General features: G+C 51.2%; 1 protein-coding gene across 2 annotated transcripts in view; it reads right to left on the bottom strand.

Annotated features, from left to right (window-relative positions):
* Positions 1 to 15411: 15411 nt before the first annotated feature.
* Positions 15412 to 16672, bottom strand: part of NOL10 (nucleolar protein 10) — an 86713-nt gene continuing 85452 nt past the window's right edge. For both annotated transcript variants that reach the window (XM_036873130.1, XM_036873131.1), the window contains one exon: positions 15412 to 16250. In XM_036873130.1, coding sequence (XP_036729025.1) covers positions 16131 to 16250 — 120 coding nt within the window. In that variant the 3' untranslated portion in view covers positions 15412 to 16130. The remainder of the gene's footprint in view (positions 16251 to 16672) is intronic.

Raw genomic sequence — 16672 nt, 5'->3', positions numbered from 1 at the left:
AGGTAGCAGAGTGGGGCTCGCTGGGCACTGGGGCCTGAGCCTGGCCTGGGGAAGGGCTGGTGTTATGACAGAGCAGGAGCCCGGCCCGGGGCTCCCACTGTGCTGCTCGCTCCTTCAGGTGCTGGCTCCACGGTGCAGGCCCGGCAAGCATGGGGGACGGAGGGGGCGAGTCGAGTTGAGTCATCTGCAGGATGTGTAGATCCGGGGAGGGTCTCCAAACTTGGCGGCCGTGGAGGAAATGATTTTCATTTTTTTTGAACTCTCATATAACCTAGACATTCAGCTGGGACTCTGTTTCCTATTTCAAGACTTTTCCATACAGTTGTGTTTGCAGAGGTCTTCATAAACACACATCCAGGGGAAGGAACCAGAAGGAACCGGGCTTCTCTGGGGCTGCTGGTCAGTCCCTCGGCCCCAGCGCACCTCAAGGGTTTGAACAGGAACACGGTGGCGGAGCCAACTGAGGGGCAGGAAGACTCTCAGAGAAGCTTTCTGGATTTGACCTCCAGCCAAGAAACAACTGTCAACAGGAACGGGAGTCAGAAGACTTACTGAGCATCTATTTACTGGCACCTACAGAGCCCTCCGCCTGGCTGGCAGAGGAGGCCTGAGCCGGTGCAGTAACGCCGGCCTCTGCCCTCCCGATATCGGTTAATAGTCCCCTTTCTCTTGTGGCTTTTCCAGGGCTCTCAGAGGGAGGATGAGGACCGGTTTCTGGATGGGGCCTCGGATGGCTGTCTCCTGGAACATCCGTCTTGCTTCCTTCACCCCCCATGTGGCTGGGAGGTGGTCCCCGGGTGAGAGCTCCTCGTGCTTCCACCCCCGGAGCCAAAAGCCTTGAGCTTCTTCTACCTCAACACACCGCTTACCATTTTGCCTGATCTATGTTTCTGGTTTGTCTTTTTTTTTTTAAATACACTTAATGTTTTTGAACAGCTTTAGGTTTACAGAAAAATTGAGAATATGGTACAGGGTGTTCCCAGGTACCCACACCAGTTTCTACCCTTGCGAGCATCTCAGATTCGTGTGGCACATTTGTTACAGCTCATGAATCAATGCGGATACATTATCATTAACTTAAGTCCAGAGTTTACTCAGATTTCCTTGGTTTTAACCTAACGTCCTTTCTCTGTCCCAGGACCCCAGCCAGGACACCGTGTTACATGTAGTATCATGTCTCTTTAGGTTCCTCTTGGCCTAAGTTTCTCATGGATTTTTGTCTCCCTCCTTAGACTGGAAGCTCCTTAAGGACAAAAAGCACTCCCAACCCCTCACTGTGCGCTGAACGTGCTTTGCCCATCGAGTGCCCCATAGATGAGGAAGCATCGGCTTGCAGCTGTTTTCTCCCAGCAAATATCCAAACACCAGTAAGATCAAGTGAGAAAAAATAGTGGTTGTCCCTGTAGAGACGGGGTTCTGGGGGAAATTCGCTTTCCTTGTTACATTTCTATAATGTTTAAGTCATTTTAAATAATCAGCATGTATTTCTCTTCTCATTAGAAAGAATAAGGGAAAATCGAGTTGCGAGTCGGGGCCTGACGGTTTAAGAACACAGCCTGGGCGGGTTCGCTCAGCACTGGATGTGTCCGGACGTCACCCCCTCAACACACGAAGAGGCCAGTGCCCTGAGATATGGGGTGGCCACCTGGGGTGACCATCGGGTACAAGATGTGCCCAGAGCATGGTGTACTGGCCCCTTCCAGCCCTCACCCCCCGACCCAAGGTGCCGGAAAAGACAAGGGCTTCAGAGCCATTTGGTATAAATGAAATCCAACACATGCCCGCGACCCCCAGTCTCCTCTTAAGGCATTTTGGACACCCAGGTCCCACTTCTGAAAAGAACCATTGTTGGAATGAGCAAGGCGATGTGGTGATGGAGGAAACGGGCTCAAGGTGGCCAAGTCACCCTTGGGCGCAAGAAGCTGCCGGGCTACCCTTGCCCCCGAATCGAGGCCCTGCCCCTCTGGCTCCCGTGCCCCGCCCCCCCCCAAGCCCTGTCATCTCCTGGCACATCTGCGGGCCGTCACTCATTCCCTGGGCCAGCCCTGTGCCTGGAGGTTCAGACTCCACTCCCCCAGCTCCCATGTTTCCCCTGCACTCCCCATCCCCTGCTCCCACCCTGCATTGCCTTGCCCCGTCATGCTTTTCTTGGCTGAATTGTGTCCCCATGCAAGGAGGGACCCGGTCTTATCTGTCTCTTATATGTCCCCGCCTCCCATCCACTGTCTGGGACAATGCCAGGCACTCACTGGAGGCTCAGAACACATCTTGCTAAAGGGTTTGAAGAGCAAATTGATTGAACAAGTATTTTCAAGTATAATTGAAATAAACCCTGAAGCCTCAAGCCCTGTTTAGAGACCATATCCTAATAAGGGAAGCTGGGAATTCAGGCAGACGAGCCAAGTCAGGTCTCCAGGGCCTGACTGCCCCCAGCTCCGGGGCCTCCAACCTGTCACAGCCATGCCCGCTTGGCCGCCTTCCCGCGTTTGCCCTGACCTGGTGACCATCTGTCCAGCAAGGGCCCTCGGGGAGAAATGGGCAAACAGTGAGGTTTTTCCACCAGACATTCTGCAGCCTAGAAATGGTGGAAATATTTTCTAAAACTGCTGAGCTATAAGTCAGATTTATACATTGTGTGTTGTTACTTAAACTGCAGATTTGTTTTGGGAAAAAGTCAAATATTTGGTACCCAAGAAATTAGGATTCTGAATCAAAGGCAGAAAGGACAGGGGTGAGTGGGTGCAGGGGAATGTTCAAAATTCACCCAAAGCTCAGGGTTTATTCTCATCCAGAAGACTGCAGGGAAAGGAGCAGCAGGGATTTTTCCATTAGGGGTCTTGGCAATATCCCAAGCAAGGCAGGAGAGGCCATGGCGACCACCAGGCAGCGGGACGGAGGAAGGGGGAGAAGCAGGACGTGAGTCCTCTGGTCTTTGTCCCCAGCATCCTCTGAGATGGCCCTTCAAAGACAGAAGCTGTCTGGCAGGTTGTATCGGGAAGGGGGAGTGACCATCTGGCGGAGATTTGGCTTCTATTGATGAAACTTGTGGCGCAAATGGGGTCAGGCAGTGGGGAGCGGAGAGTAGGACTCCATCAACTGTTTCCATGGTAACGGAGCCTGTGACCCAAGTGTGGAGCCCACTTCGCTGACATGGGGCCTGGGACCTCATTTGGGGCTGAGTCTCCACCGTGGTGCCACCTTGTCACACAGTCAAAGGACTGTCCTGTGGGCAGAACCCACCGGAAGGGTGTTCCCGCAGTGCCACACCTACGTGCCAAGCTGGGTCCACACTGGACCAAACGTGTTGACAAGACTGGGCAGGGGAGGGGGGTCAGATGTTCAAGAAGGAACAAGGAACCTACCATTTTCTAAGCAATGTCTGGTTCTTTACACACTTTATCTCATTAAATGGCCCTGCAGTCTTGTGAGGTAGAAGTAATTATGCCCACTTGACAGAGAAAGAAATCCAGGGGCTTTTAATGTTTCCAAGTTTCTAGATGTGGTAACCGGCGAACCCGGCTGTTTCCTCTGAGCCTTTGATACCCGGAGATCTGCAGGTGGGAGGCCAAGGGTGGGTGTGGTCCCTGTCGAAGAAGTTGTTGCTATGGTTACGAGTAGCAGGGAGGAACTCTCAACCCACAAAGTTCACAGAGGTGCAGCCCAGTCTGACGGCCTATTTTGTACGGGCACGCTCAGCCCCACGTCCCCGGCCTTGCCTGACGTCACCTCTGTCACCAGAGGGTACGACAGGAGCCAGAACAGGGTAGAGACGTGCAGTGTATTCTGTCCCAGCCCCTCACCCTTTACCAGCATCGGCTGAGACGGGGCTGCGTGGGGCTGACACAGCCCATCTCCTGGGGCCTGTCAGGGCTGGGAGAGTTAATTGGAGGGTTATGGGTAGAGACGATGGATGGCCCTGTGAACAGAATAGCGAACCTTTAGAAAGTAATAATAAGAGATGAGGACGAACAGAGAGTGAGGAGACGTGGATAGCACCCTTAGATGGTGCGGCCCCTTGGGGCTCCCCAGGCTAAGGGTGAGCTGGCGGGTCTTAGCCCCCAGTCCTGAGTTTTTCACGTCGTGCCTGCCACTCAGCTCTCCACGACTAAGACCACGCTGGTTTTCCTTCACGTGTGGCTGCACTCAACTACACGAAAGGCGATGACTCATGCTTGCTGGGCCAAAACCTGAGGGAAAGTAACTCTTTTCCAGCAGACGTTTCTGAAATGACTCTTCAAAGATCCATGCTCCATCCCCGCTCTGGCAGGAGGAAAGCCCCCAGTGGCTGAAGAGACGTCCACAGGTCTGGAGCCACCTACCATGACCGAGAGCTGCCCTGTCCACCCGGCCCCGCCAACCAGGAACTCTAATTAGGGAGGGGAACTCCTTCCGCTTGTCCGCCTCCCACTCACACCCTCCTCCATTTGTCAATTGATCCCTCTCATAGCATCTTGTTGCTGCATCTTATTGGCACGGAGCCTCTGCTGGGAAGCCCTCCTGGGTTTCCGCTGGCTACAGTCAGTTCTGTCCGCCTTCCCCCTCCTGTTCAGTCCAGCCCACCTGTCCCAGCTCCGGGGCCAAGTCTTCAGTCCAACCTCGGCAAGGGCTGGGCCGTTAGCCTCAGGTCCTTCCAGCCCTGGCTCTGCCACTTACCAGCCAGTGTTCTGTCCCCGCTGGACCCTCAGTTTTCCTACTACAGCCGCCCTCACAGGCTGCTTGGTGTCAGGGCTCCGTAAGGCAACTTCCCAGCACAGCCGGATTCGAGCTCAGCACCCAGCCCACCTGAGTCCCCCACCTGTGTTATCCCCTCCTGTCTTTCCTCCGTGTTCCTCTGTCAGCTTCATTATTTTCTCTTTCAAAGCCTGATTCTCCCCAATCCATTCCTTTCTGACCATTCGTGGTGTGTCCCTACGAGCTTGCATTTTTCCAGGCAGTTTACCTGAAGTGTGGGTGTAAAGTCTTTGCCCTCATCATGGGTCTGTAACTCCAAGTTCTGCCAGGGATTCTGGATCCCCTCTTCCGGCGGGATGGATGGGGCAGGGGGTGGGGAGGTTAAGTGGCCACGCACACCAGGCTCCAAGCCCCCCGCCCCGCCCGAGCTCCTGATGGCCCTGTGGCGGGACCCGCAGCCCCTCGCCTCAGAGGGCCGGGTGCAGGAGCAGTGAACATGGGTCAGGCCCACTGAACAGTCCTGGGATCGCAGTTCCAGAAGCTCGGGGACCTGCTGAGTTGCAAGGAGGCCTTCTGGGCTTGGAGGGGATTATCTGCTTTCTCACTTGACGTTCATGGACAGACGGCACATTTCTTGTTCAAGGAGAGAAGGAAAACCCAGCCGGCACTGGACCCGATTCTTAGAGCTGGGACGTACCCTGGCCCTCTGCTCACCTCAGACCCAAACCTTAACACGTTCCTCATTGTTCATGAATTGAGGCGTGATTTCTGCCATCCTCCTTGACCTTTTCAACCTCATCTTCCAATCTGAATTGTTAGTATGTTATTAATGTCTGCTCCAAGCCTCCTGGCTGGTCCTCAACATTTGCTGTTGACCTGAAATGATACCCAGTATCTGTGCCGAATTCAGTTGAATCCAGCGAGCTTCCCGCGTCCTTTCTGTTCACTGATTCTTGATTCATTCAACAAGTCTGGGCCAACAACTCGGTGTGTGTGGGGTTCCAAGGCTGGCACATAGTAAGGGGGTGGCAAATATCAGTGGGATGGTTAATTTCATGTGCCAACTTGGCTGGGCCGCGGTGCGCTGACATTCAGTCAAACGTTACCCTGGGTGTGCCTGTGAGGGTGTCTCTAGGTGGGATGAGCGCTCGAATGTGTAGGCCGAGCGAAGAAGGTGGCCCTCCCCAGGGTGCGTGGGCCTCATCCGGGCAGCTGAAGGCCTCAATAGAACAGGAAGTCAAAGCTAGAGGGAACTCCTCCTGCCTGACCGAGTGAGGACATCGGTCTTTTCTGGCCTTTGGACTCAGAATAAAAAAATTAGCTCCTCTTGGGTCTCCAGCTTGCTGGCTGCACGTCTTGGGACATGTCAGCCTCCATAATCACGTGGGCCAATTGCTTAGAGTAAATCTCTTTATAGAGAGATTCCCTGGTGGTGCAGTGGTTGAGAATCCTCCTGCCAATACAGGGGACACGGGTTCGAGCCCTGGTCTGGGAAGATCCCACATGCCGCTGAGCAACTAAGCCCGTGCACCACAACTACTGAACCTGCGCTCTAGAGCTCGCGAGCCACAACTAGTGAGCCCGTGAGCCACAACTACTGAAGCCCGCATGCCTAGAGCCCATGCTCCACGACAAGAGAAGCCATCGCAATGAGAAGCCCACGCACTGCTACGAAGAGCAGCCCCCACTCGCCGCAACTAGAGAAAAGCCCGCACACAGCAACAAAGACCCAGCGCAGCCAAAAATAAATAAATTAAATAAATTTTAAAAAAGAGATTTATATCTCTTTATATCTTTACTCCTATTTGTTCTCTTCTCTGGGGAACCCTGACTAATACAGTCAGTGTTGTTATAGCGTGACGATATCTCCATTTTATGCAGCCAACAAGCAGCCAGAGCCTGTGGACTTCATCAGTTCAGAATCATTTATTAAGCGCCTGCTGTGTGCACAGGAGAAATAGTCACGCAGTCCTGGCCACAGACACAGGAGCCAGCAGTCGCCGCGACGGCTGACCGTCCACGGAAGACCATAGGTAGGGAGCTATATGGTTCTTAACTGCAGTAGAAACCAGCAAAATAAAGTTCACTTATTATTGTGAGATTTACAGCCACGCCTTTTTTATGTGTGTTTTTCAAACAAATCTGTTGTCATGGTAACCCTCTTAAAACAAGATGTGACCTAGTTAAAGAACCAGAGCTAATTACAATAGTGCTTTATATTTAGTTACACCTTTCTTCTGAGGAGTTTAATGGACCTCATTCATTAAGCTCCACCCTCTGAAGTCTTTAGGGGACAGATACTATTAAACCCATTTTATAGACGCAGACACCAAGGCACGGACGGGTTAAGTGACTTCGCCGCTTAACCACGAGCAAGTCTGGGCCAGACCCAGGTCTCCTCTTGTTTCCGTCTGTTTTCTCTACTCATCAGGCTCCATTCTGGGTTTTGAAGCCCTTCATCATGAAAGGCTCAGAGTTTCCCACAGTGTGGCTGGGGGACCCCAGATTCTGCTGCCATCCTTGTGCAGAAAAGGCTGCCCAGCCAGGGGACTTAGGGGCGCGGGGAGGGGAGAGAGGAGGCCGGCCCGTCAGGGGTCTGGGGGCCAGAGGTGCTGTTCCTCCAGCGTCGCGCCGCCTGGGCTCACAGCCTGCAGAGCCCACATCATCCCGCACACTTGGCCAGATGTTCCCAGGGCTGGTGGGGCGGCAGGGGCACACAGCTGACACCAAGCCGCTCCTGCCTCCATGCCAAGAGTCTGACACTACACTGGCCAACAGGCTCTTCCTTCAACCTCCAGGCAGAAGTTTGGACCCAGCTCAGCAGCAGCGGCAGCTGCTGTGTTAGAAACCCGAAGTTTCTGGCCCCATCTCAGACCCGCTGAATCAGAAACTCTGTTTCTCAAGATTTCTGGGGGCTTTTCAGTATCTCTGCCTAAAATGTTCCTCCCCCAGCAGCTTGGCCACCCTTCCTCCCCTCCTTCAAGCCTTTTCTCAGCTCTCACCTTCTCAACAAGGCCTATCCTGACCCAGCCTAGTTGGCTCAGAGACGAGCTCTGTCCCCTGTCCCACCTGCCGCTGACCCAGCCCTCGTGGCCCTCTTCACCCTCACGACGTCTGTGAGATAGTGTCTGTCCCCCCGTGAAAATGGAAGCCCCACGAGAACACGGCCCTTTGCTTGGTCACTTGCAAGGTGTAATCCATCGATACTGATACGAACCATGATTTTTGACTCAGGTGACTGGATGACCAACGAGGCAGAGGAACAAGTACTTGGGCTGAGGGTTGGTGGGGGCAAGGGGTCGATGCTGGGTGTTTTGGGCGAGGTGACCCGAGGCACCAGAGGGCACACGGATGAAAGGTGCAAGGGGTGGTCTTGTGAGAGCAGGAGGAAATCCCGGGGCACGTCCGCACCTGTGCAGTGCACGAGGACCAGCCACGGACCAGACAGCGCCCAACGCGCAAAGGAGCCAAGCAGGGCGGGAGAAGCGGGTCTCAGATCTGGCGAACGCAGGAGATGAGCCTCCCCATCTGCAGGGCTTCAGTACAGGAATGGGGGGAGGGCAGGAGGGCTGGGCGGGGCCGCCCGGAGACATTCAGTGCAGAGACCTAGGAGGCAGACCCAGCAGGGACGGGAGGAAGGGTGGGGGGAGGGAGGTTTCAGCTCCCCCAGTTTTAACTCACAGTTGGAGCATCTGAACCAGGAGGAAGGCCATTTGTCAGCTGGGTATGTCAGCAGAGACTGGATGGTGAGTTCAAAGGGACAGGACAGGGGAAATCCAATCGGGCAGGTGTGTGGCCAGCTGAACTGGAAGGTCGGTCCCGTCAAATCCCGAGAGTCTAGGATTCATGACTCTGTCCTGAGTCTGAAAGAAACCCAAGGCTACTAGAAAAATACAGTTGGCCTCCCTCCCACCCAACAGGAAAGCTTGTGGCCCTATAACTTTGAAGTTCCATCTGGGTTTGCAAAATAGTCTCAGAGTCTGGAACCCAGCACCGTCAGAGAATAACAACTTCCTCCTCAATTAAGATGTGTGTGTGTGTGTGTGTATGTGTGCGCGTGCGTAGACAGGAAGACTGGGAGTGTATGGGTGATTTCCAGCCCCTGCAGGACAGCTGGGCAGCAGGACGCCTCACAAACACCCTGAGCTGTGTCCTTCCTGAAACCTGGCTCCAGGCCCATCCTATCTTTAAGGGCAAGGACAGAACATCTTCTAATACATTTCCATTCACCCAGGATGTGTTCATGATCAAGGTTACATGCTTTGAGTAGGAGGTGGCACCCTAATTCCCAAGAGAATTCATTCAAATGTCACAGACTTTTTATTGCACTAATTTTGGAAAATTTACATGTGGATAAAACATGAATTTCAGGAATAAAAATTATTAGGACTGGAATTTCCCCTACTTCAAAAAGGTGTGTGGTATCCTAAATCAAGCCACTTATATAGGCCTAAATATAAGGACACTCCAAATATAAGGCAACTCCATATTTTCCCAAAGAGAAGAAAATAATTTATGCCAACTTGCACAGGGATGTCGAGGAAATAATCAAGTATCTACTTATAGTATTTATTTATACATATACTTTTTCTAATACTTTGCTGTCCTCTTTCAAAGTTTTGAGTAGAATTCAGTCACTTCAAGACCCAACATGTTAATTCACTTTGGACTTTTCTTGGATTAAAATACATTACTTTTAGTATTCTCAGTGCAAATGAGAGATGAGTTTTCTATCAGATAAGAAATATGGAGGTAGGTCTTTTACAAAGAGTAAAATGGTTATGTAACTACCATCATCTACATTTGCTTAAAAACAATGACAGCATAAACTCCAGGATTTTGTTTCAACTTCATGGCTACATAGGTAATGTGAGGTTTAAAAATCATTTCAAAACCAAAATCAATCAAAAAACAATCAGATTTTTAATGCATCGAAAGTTTACTTAACAACCATAAAATCTTTTAAATTTTCTTATAAAACCACCCAAACTGTTCTTCTATAAAATCTATTTTGCATTTAATTTGTGCTGAAGATAGAGCTTTGAAAAAAAGAAAAGTCACTGAAATACTCATCTTGTGCATTCAGTCAAAAAAAAAATTCTCATGGAAGCTCCAGCAAAATGCCTCACTACAGGGCTTCCCTGGTGGGGCAGTGGTTGAGAATCTGCCTGCTAATGCAGGGGACACGGGTTCGCGCCCTGGTCTGGGAAGATCCCACATGCCGCGGAGCAACTGGGCCCGTGAGCCACAACTACTGAGCCTGCGCGTCTGGAGCCTGTGCTCCGCAACGGGAGAGGCCGCGGTAGTGAGAGGCCCGCGCACCGCGATGAAGAGTGGCCCCCGCTTGCCGCAGCTAGAGAAAGCCCTAGCGCAGAAACGAAGACCCAACATAGCAATCAATCAATAAAAATAAATCTTAAAAAAAAAAAAAAGTCTCACTACACAATTTATCACTATTAGAAGTTATAGCAACAATTACAGGTTTGCGGGACAAATTTCAGGGGGTTTTGCCAACATGCTCCTGGAGCATGAAGACAAATCCATCTGTTAGGGTAGGTGGCAATTTCCAACTCGGGGTTGGAGCCATCATTACTGGGTCATGTAATCAATTTAATAGGTGTGAACTTATTTGGGGGAGGATGGTGGGGTAAAGGAAATGTAATAGGACAGAACAGAAAAATGCCAGCCTGCTTTATATACTGGGAGGTACAGTTTGTAATACTTTTGATACACGTGTTCTGGGTCACAGTGTCAAATGTATTTCTTACTGTGGGACACGGTAAAAAAAAAAAAAAATTGAAAAACACTGAGGTAGGATTCTGGAAACTCAGAGAGGCAATAAAATCCAAGGAAAAGCAAAAGCAGAACCCAGACTTCTCAACTCTTATGTCCTGTGTTTTATTACTCTGAGGAAGCAATTGGTGTTCTACAAAGATGCTCACGGTGGGTGGAGGGGCAGGAAGGAGAGAAAGGAACGGGATGGACAGTTCCTGGGGATTAAGAGATTCAGCCAGAACAAAGGGTTCTGAATCAAGGGTGAGCTTGGTGTGTAAGCACAGAAGTTCAAGACACGGTGAGCGGGGGAAGAAGCTCACCTTGGCCCAATGAGAAAACAGAAGCTATTAGAAGAGAACGTCCACCTGCCTCTCTGTCGCCTATCTGAACCCCAGTGGCCTCTGCCTGTGTGTCTGTGTGAGGTCGGTGTCTCTGTGCACTCTATCCCATTCCCTCTCAGGCTAGTGTGTGGGTGCTAAAATTTGTCTACAGATTCTTTCTAGGGTTGCCAAATCTAGCAAATAAAAATACAGATCATCCATCACATTTGATTTTCAGATGAATGATTTTTTTTAATGTAAGTATGCCCCATGCAATATTTGGGACATAGCTATACTAATAAGTTATGTTTATCTGAAATTTAAATGTAATTGGGTGCCCTGTATTTTATCTGGCAACCCTACGGGATACTCCCTCCACTCAAAAGATGGTACCCAATTCCTCTCCCACTGTGAGTGGGCTGTACTTAGTGACTCACTTGTAACAAATCAAAGAAAGGGTAAGTGATGACGTGCCACCCCTGACACCAGGTCATAAAAAGCACAGTGGCTTCTGTCTTGGTCTCTCTTGCTGTCTGGGATCCCTTGCTCTTGGGGAGGGAGGACACTCGAGCAGCCCTATGGAGAGGCCCGTGGGGCACGGAACTGAGGCCTCCTGCCGACAGCCATGTGTCTGAGCTTGGAAGACGGATCCTCTGGGCCCAGTCAAGACTTTAGATGACTGTGGCCTTGGCTGACGTCTTGATTGTATCTTCACGAGAGACCAGGAGTCAGAACCACCCAGCAAAGCTGCTCCTGAATTCCTGGTCCACTGAGGCTGTTGGATAACTGTTACTTTAAGCCACTATATTTTGGGGCAATTACACGGCAATAGCAACTGCTATACCTACTAATGGATATCACTCCAATAACTGTCCCCTGTCTCTCTGACATCACTGTTTCCTTTTCCTGGCTTATTTCCAGTGGTGTGCAGTCATGCTGGATTTCTCCCGTTTTAAAGAAAACTCTCTCTTGATCTCACATTTTCTCTTCTCCTGTATTCCCAAACTCCTGCCAACTGCTGTCTATAGTCACTTCTTCTGATTCCTTTTTTCCTCTTCTTTCCTGAACTATTCAATTAGGCCCTTCAGCTCTGTAAAAGCTCTTGTCAAGTGAGAATCACCCCTCTGCTATTCAATCCAAAATCTGCCGTCCTCATCTAACTTGACGCAACTATTCATTTGATAAATACTTATTTCCGTCCTCATCTAACTTGACTCAACTATTCATTTGATAAATACTTATTAAGTAGCTACTATGTAACGAGGCATTGTACTAGGTGCTGGATATACAGCAGTAAACAAAACAGACCAGAAGAGAAAAGAAAAAACTATCTCCCTATCCTTATGGAAGTCACATTCTGGTGTGGGGTGGAGGATGGGATAAACAATAAACAAGTAAAGCGCTACGAATATTTCTTGTAAAATGATACCATGTCTGGGATCAAAACACTTCAAAACAAAGGGCCAGTGGCCAGGAGTAAAGAGGAAACAGGATGAGCTTCTGTGGTTAATTACTGAAGCTGGATGATGAATGCGTACACGGAAGCTCATTAAACTGTTCTCGACTTTGGTTTGTGTTTGAAATTTTCCATAGTAATAAGTTTGTTTGTTTGTTTTTCTTCTCTTAAAGCACATTGAGGTGGGTATCGGTGCTGGGAGCAGGGGTGGGACAATTCTACACAGGGTGGTCGTGACCTGAAAGGTGAGACAGACAGGCCGTGGGCTGACGAGAGAGCATTCCAGGCAGAGGAAATGGCAGCTGTGGAGGGCCCGGCTTAAGAGACACTCTGCGTGTTCCAGAAACAGCATCACATGGTGACGAGGAGTAACTGAAGGGGGCGCAGAAGGGCCTGACCACACCATGCCGTGGAGGCTCTGAGGATCTGGGTGTCTGCTCTGAGGGTAGCCCCTGCAGGGCTCTCAGAGGAGAAGGGACCTGATCGGATCTGGTCCGAGTGGAATCCGTCCTCAGCCCCGCAGCCCCACACCGGCTCTGTCCTCCGGGCGAGTCAGTGACAGCTCCATCCTTGCCGGGGCCGGGGGGGTGCCCAGCACTGGGGCCGCAGCCTCCTCTGCCCCTCATGCCGCGCCGCCAGCCCAGCCCAAATCCTGCCAATGCACCTTCAAAACAAATCAGGTCCCACCACCGCCTCCGCCCCGTCCAGGCCCCCCCCGGCTCACCCAAGGGCCTCGGCGCTTCTGCCCATTCTTCTCATGGCAGCTGGAGGATAAGTGAGGCAGGTCTTTCATGAGGTGGAAACCCGTACAATTGTCTTAGGAACTTTAATCATTTCAGTTGCAGGCGTAGTAAGACGTCCATGAATGGTACTTGAACAGCACGTTACAGTGTGAGGAACATCACAAATAGCACGACACGTTGGCATCGTGGTAGGTACGGTAATAGTATACAGTTGTTCATACAACAGAAAAATATTTGGAAGATATACCTTCTACTGTTAGTAGTTACGGATTAGTGGGGAATTTGTTATCCTGGGTACATGTGACTTTGATGAAATAATTCTGTCTCTTACGACTTTAATTGAAGTATCACATGACACAGGAAAGTGTACAAGTCATGAGGGTAGCTGAGCACCCAGGTTAAGGACTAGGACCAGCCAGGTGCCAGCTGCCCCATCACGTCCCCCTTCAACCACTTTCCCCTCTCTCCAGAAGTAACCACTGCCCCAGCTGCTGCAAACAACTTTCTGTTAATAGTCGGAGCCAAAAAAAAACCATATTAGGCATCAGGTTGAGGGTATCAGAGCACGAAGGGGATCTGGCACAGGCAGGCTTACAGAAGTCATGACTCAGTAACCGCAGGGTGGTCCTGAGGTAAAACCCACGCCCCCAGCTTTAGGCTGGGCGTCTCCTACTGGCTCAGGAACGCCCTGCCCTAGAGAAGCACGCCACAGCATCGGGCTGCTGAGGAAGCTACCAGAAACACAGGGAAATTATGGAGCACGAAACTCACGTTTAACATTTTTAAAACAGAAGACTTCAAAGAAATGGGGGCATTGCAGCAGGTGCTTCAGGAATCGCCACCCTGAAGAGGTGGGGCTGTTTAAGGGGTCGCTAGGGGAACAGCGGGGCCTGGAGGATGTGCTCTGCAGCTTTCTATCTATCCAGCAAGTTTTTCTCGAATGTCCCTCACAGCTTCAGCTCAGGCCCTCCATCTGCCCTTTCAGGAATCCCCCAGAACAAAAGCTGAGGGGCACCTCGCTCTAGGAAAATCTTGATATTAAAGAGTATGTTGAGAGACCTCCCTGGTGGTCCAGTGGTTAAGAATCCACCTTCCAATGCAGGGGACGCGGGTTCAATCCCTGGCCAGGGAACTAAGATCCCACATGCCACGGAGCAACTAAGCCCGCATGCCACAACTAAGACCCGACACAGCCAAAAATAAATAAATAAAATATTAAAAAAAAAAAAGAGTATGTTGAGTTCAGAGGGGCGCGTGTGCGGGGGTGGGGGGGTGCTGCTGAGCGAGCACTTCGTCGAGCGCTCCTGAACCCGTGCGAGGTGCTCGTGCACGTACGGGCCGCGTTCGCTCCGCACCGAAATGAAGCATCAGGCCCACCTACAGGAGGAAACAAGACTCAGAGAAGTTACGGTCAGTGGGCACAGAACTGGTAGCAACAGGCCTGGGACTCCACGCTGGGTCAGGCCGGCCCCGTTGCCAGCGTCCCAAGCGTCCAGAATGGGTCCACACCATCCTCCTGGCCCTGGCAATGCTCCGGACTCAGACGAGCCCTAGCTTCACAGGGCGAATGAGGCCCCTCTGCCAGCTGCAGCACTGCTTCTGGAATCTGGCACGTGGTGTACTGGCTCCCCGCATCACACGGAGGACCCCGAAGAAAGAAGGAAAAGGGGGGCCCGGGAAGGCCAGGTGTATGTACGGAAGCACCTGACCCCAGGAAACAGGTCTGGAGAACCACCCTCAACCCCTGGAGAAAAACTCCAGCTGGCAGTGTCCTTCTCTAACTTCTTCTCCAACTCCCAGCTCCTGAAGACAGCAGCGTGGGAAACAGAAAAGCAAGCCACAGAAGGCTAAGCCCCGTGAACAGCTTAGGGGACGAGCTGAGAAAGGCAAGTACCAAACAGGTGGGGGCCTCTCCTCTCACAACACAGGTTGGGTTGGCTGCCCACGTAACCAGAGTCTCTTTCTGGGGACCGTGTCTGTCCACACACACACACACACGCCTTTTTTCTGGAAACGTACTCTCTCTCTCAGACCACAGAGGTTAACAGTGTGCCCCACGCTGTCCCCTGCCTGGGGGAGCAGGGCAGTCTGCACAGAAGCGGAGCTACAGCGGGGAGGGGGTGTAGGAAGAGAAGACGGGAGACCTGAGGAGACAGGAGTAATGTTGAAACAGGAGGGAGAAAAGAAAGGAGGGCCGAACCGGCCTGAGTTTGGAAGGCCTGGATCCAGGTGTCCCGAGGCAGTAAGGCTCTACAGCCTGGCTGTGTTAATTAACGCCTTTGCCTTTTTGCTCACAGCATTTCAAGTTCGAGTCTATCATCTACAATCCAAAGAGTCACTCTCCCAGTTGTACATAAAGAAACGCACCTCCAAAATCACATTCATGCACAAAAAAACTAAGGAAACCAAAGTTATTTTTCAAATTAACTCAAGGAATGGGTCTCTCTCCAAGAAGCTGTTCAAATGAAAGCATTTATTTTTATAAACATTTTCTCCAGCCAGTACGTCTCTAATTACACTTAAGAAACAGAATAAAAAAAAAAATCTGTATTTAATCTTGTGCCAAGTTAAAAGAATATCCAGTAGCTTCCACTTCTTGTTTTAGACTGTTATTACCATTACTTTATATTCTCTTGGTATAAAAATATGTTTTAAAAAATCCCAAACTAACACATAAACAAGCAACACAGCTACCAGCATATCCTTATAAACATAAACATGACCGACGCTCGCAAGTCAGGCAAGACAGGAATGGCATCTCGGGGTGGCTGATTCATGGATGGCGGCAGGCAGTGCAAGAACGTTTCTGGAAGACCGTCAGTCCTGGTTTTCAGCACAGGAGAACCTCTCATGTCACGGTGCACGTTTCACAATATTCAAAAACCACCACCTCGTTTACTTGATTAAAACCAGGGGAAAGGGACAATGTTCTCGGGGAGCCACAAGGCACAGAAGCGCCCTGGGGGCACCGCACGGCCAGCGGGCCCAGCCCCGCGGTCTGACCAGAGGCCTGGGACCCGCTGCCAGATGCTGACCCCCGCAGACGCGGCGAGGGTTTCCGTGGGGCTTCGGGAGCGCGCGTCCCCGGCGCAGACGACACCCTCTAACGACGGTCAAGTGGGGGAGGCGAGCTCCTCTGAGTCACACGTGGGATCAGTTCCAGACTCAGTGGAACGGCCGTCCTCTCCAGGGCCTGGACCTCAGGTGACCGGCCGAACGGCGGAGGGTCTTCCTCTCTTGTCGGTGCAGTTTCTCAGCCTCCTGCTGCTGCTTCTGCTGTTCCGACTAAAAGAGAAAATTAAATGAGGAGAGAGAAGGAGAAAGGAAAGGCCAACACCCCTTTTTTGTGACCCTCAGAACGCCAACAGCACAACCACCAGTCACTGCCATGCTCCGGCAGGCACAGCAGGACGAGAGCCAACATTTACCGTCACTGCGAAACCTGAAATCCTAAACCCCTGGGTAAGAGAACGGCCTTGACACACGGGTCTAAACCACACAGTCCGAGGCTGGCTTTCCAACTCCCCACACAACACGGCCCCTCCCAGGAGAGCCAACTTTAAGAGACGCCATTGCTTTCAAGATGTCCACGACTTCTCGTGTAGAACTGTCTTTCGTTTACAAGCCAGAGCCATTCATTAGTTTACTCACACTGTCTTAAAGACACAAAAATACTTCTGTGTCCTGAAAGCGTATAATAACCCACC

The sequence above is a fragment of the Balaenoptera musculus genome, chromosome 13, assembly GCF_009873245.2.
Source record: "Balaenoptera musculus isolate JJ_BM4_2016_0621 chromosome 13, mBalMus1.pri.v3, whole genome shotgun sequence".
Lineage (NCBI taxonomy): Eukaryota > Metazoa > Chordata > Mammalia > Artiodactyla > Balaenopteridae > Balaenoptera > Balaenoptera musculus.
Note: the sequence above shows the minus strand (reverse complement) of the source record. Positions and strands in the feature narration are given on the sequence as shown.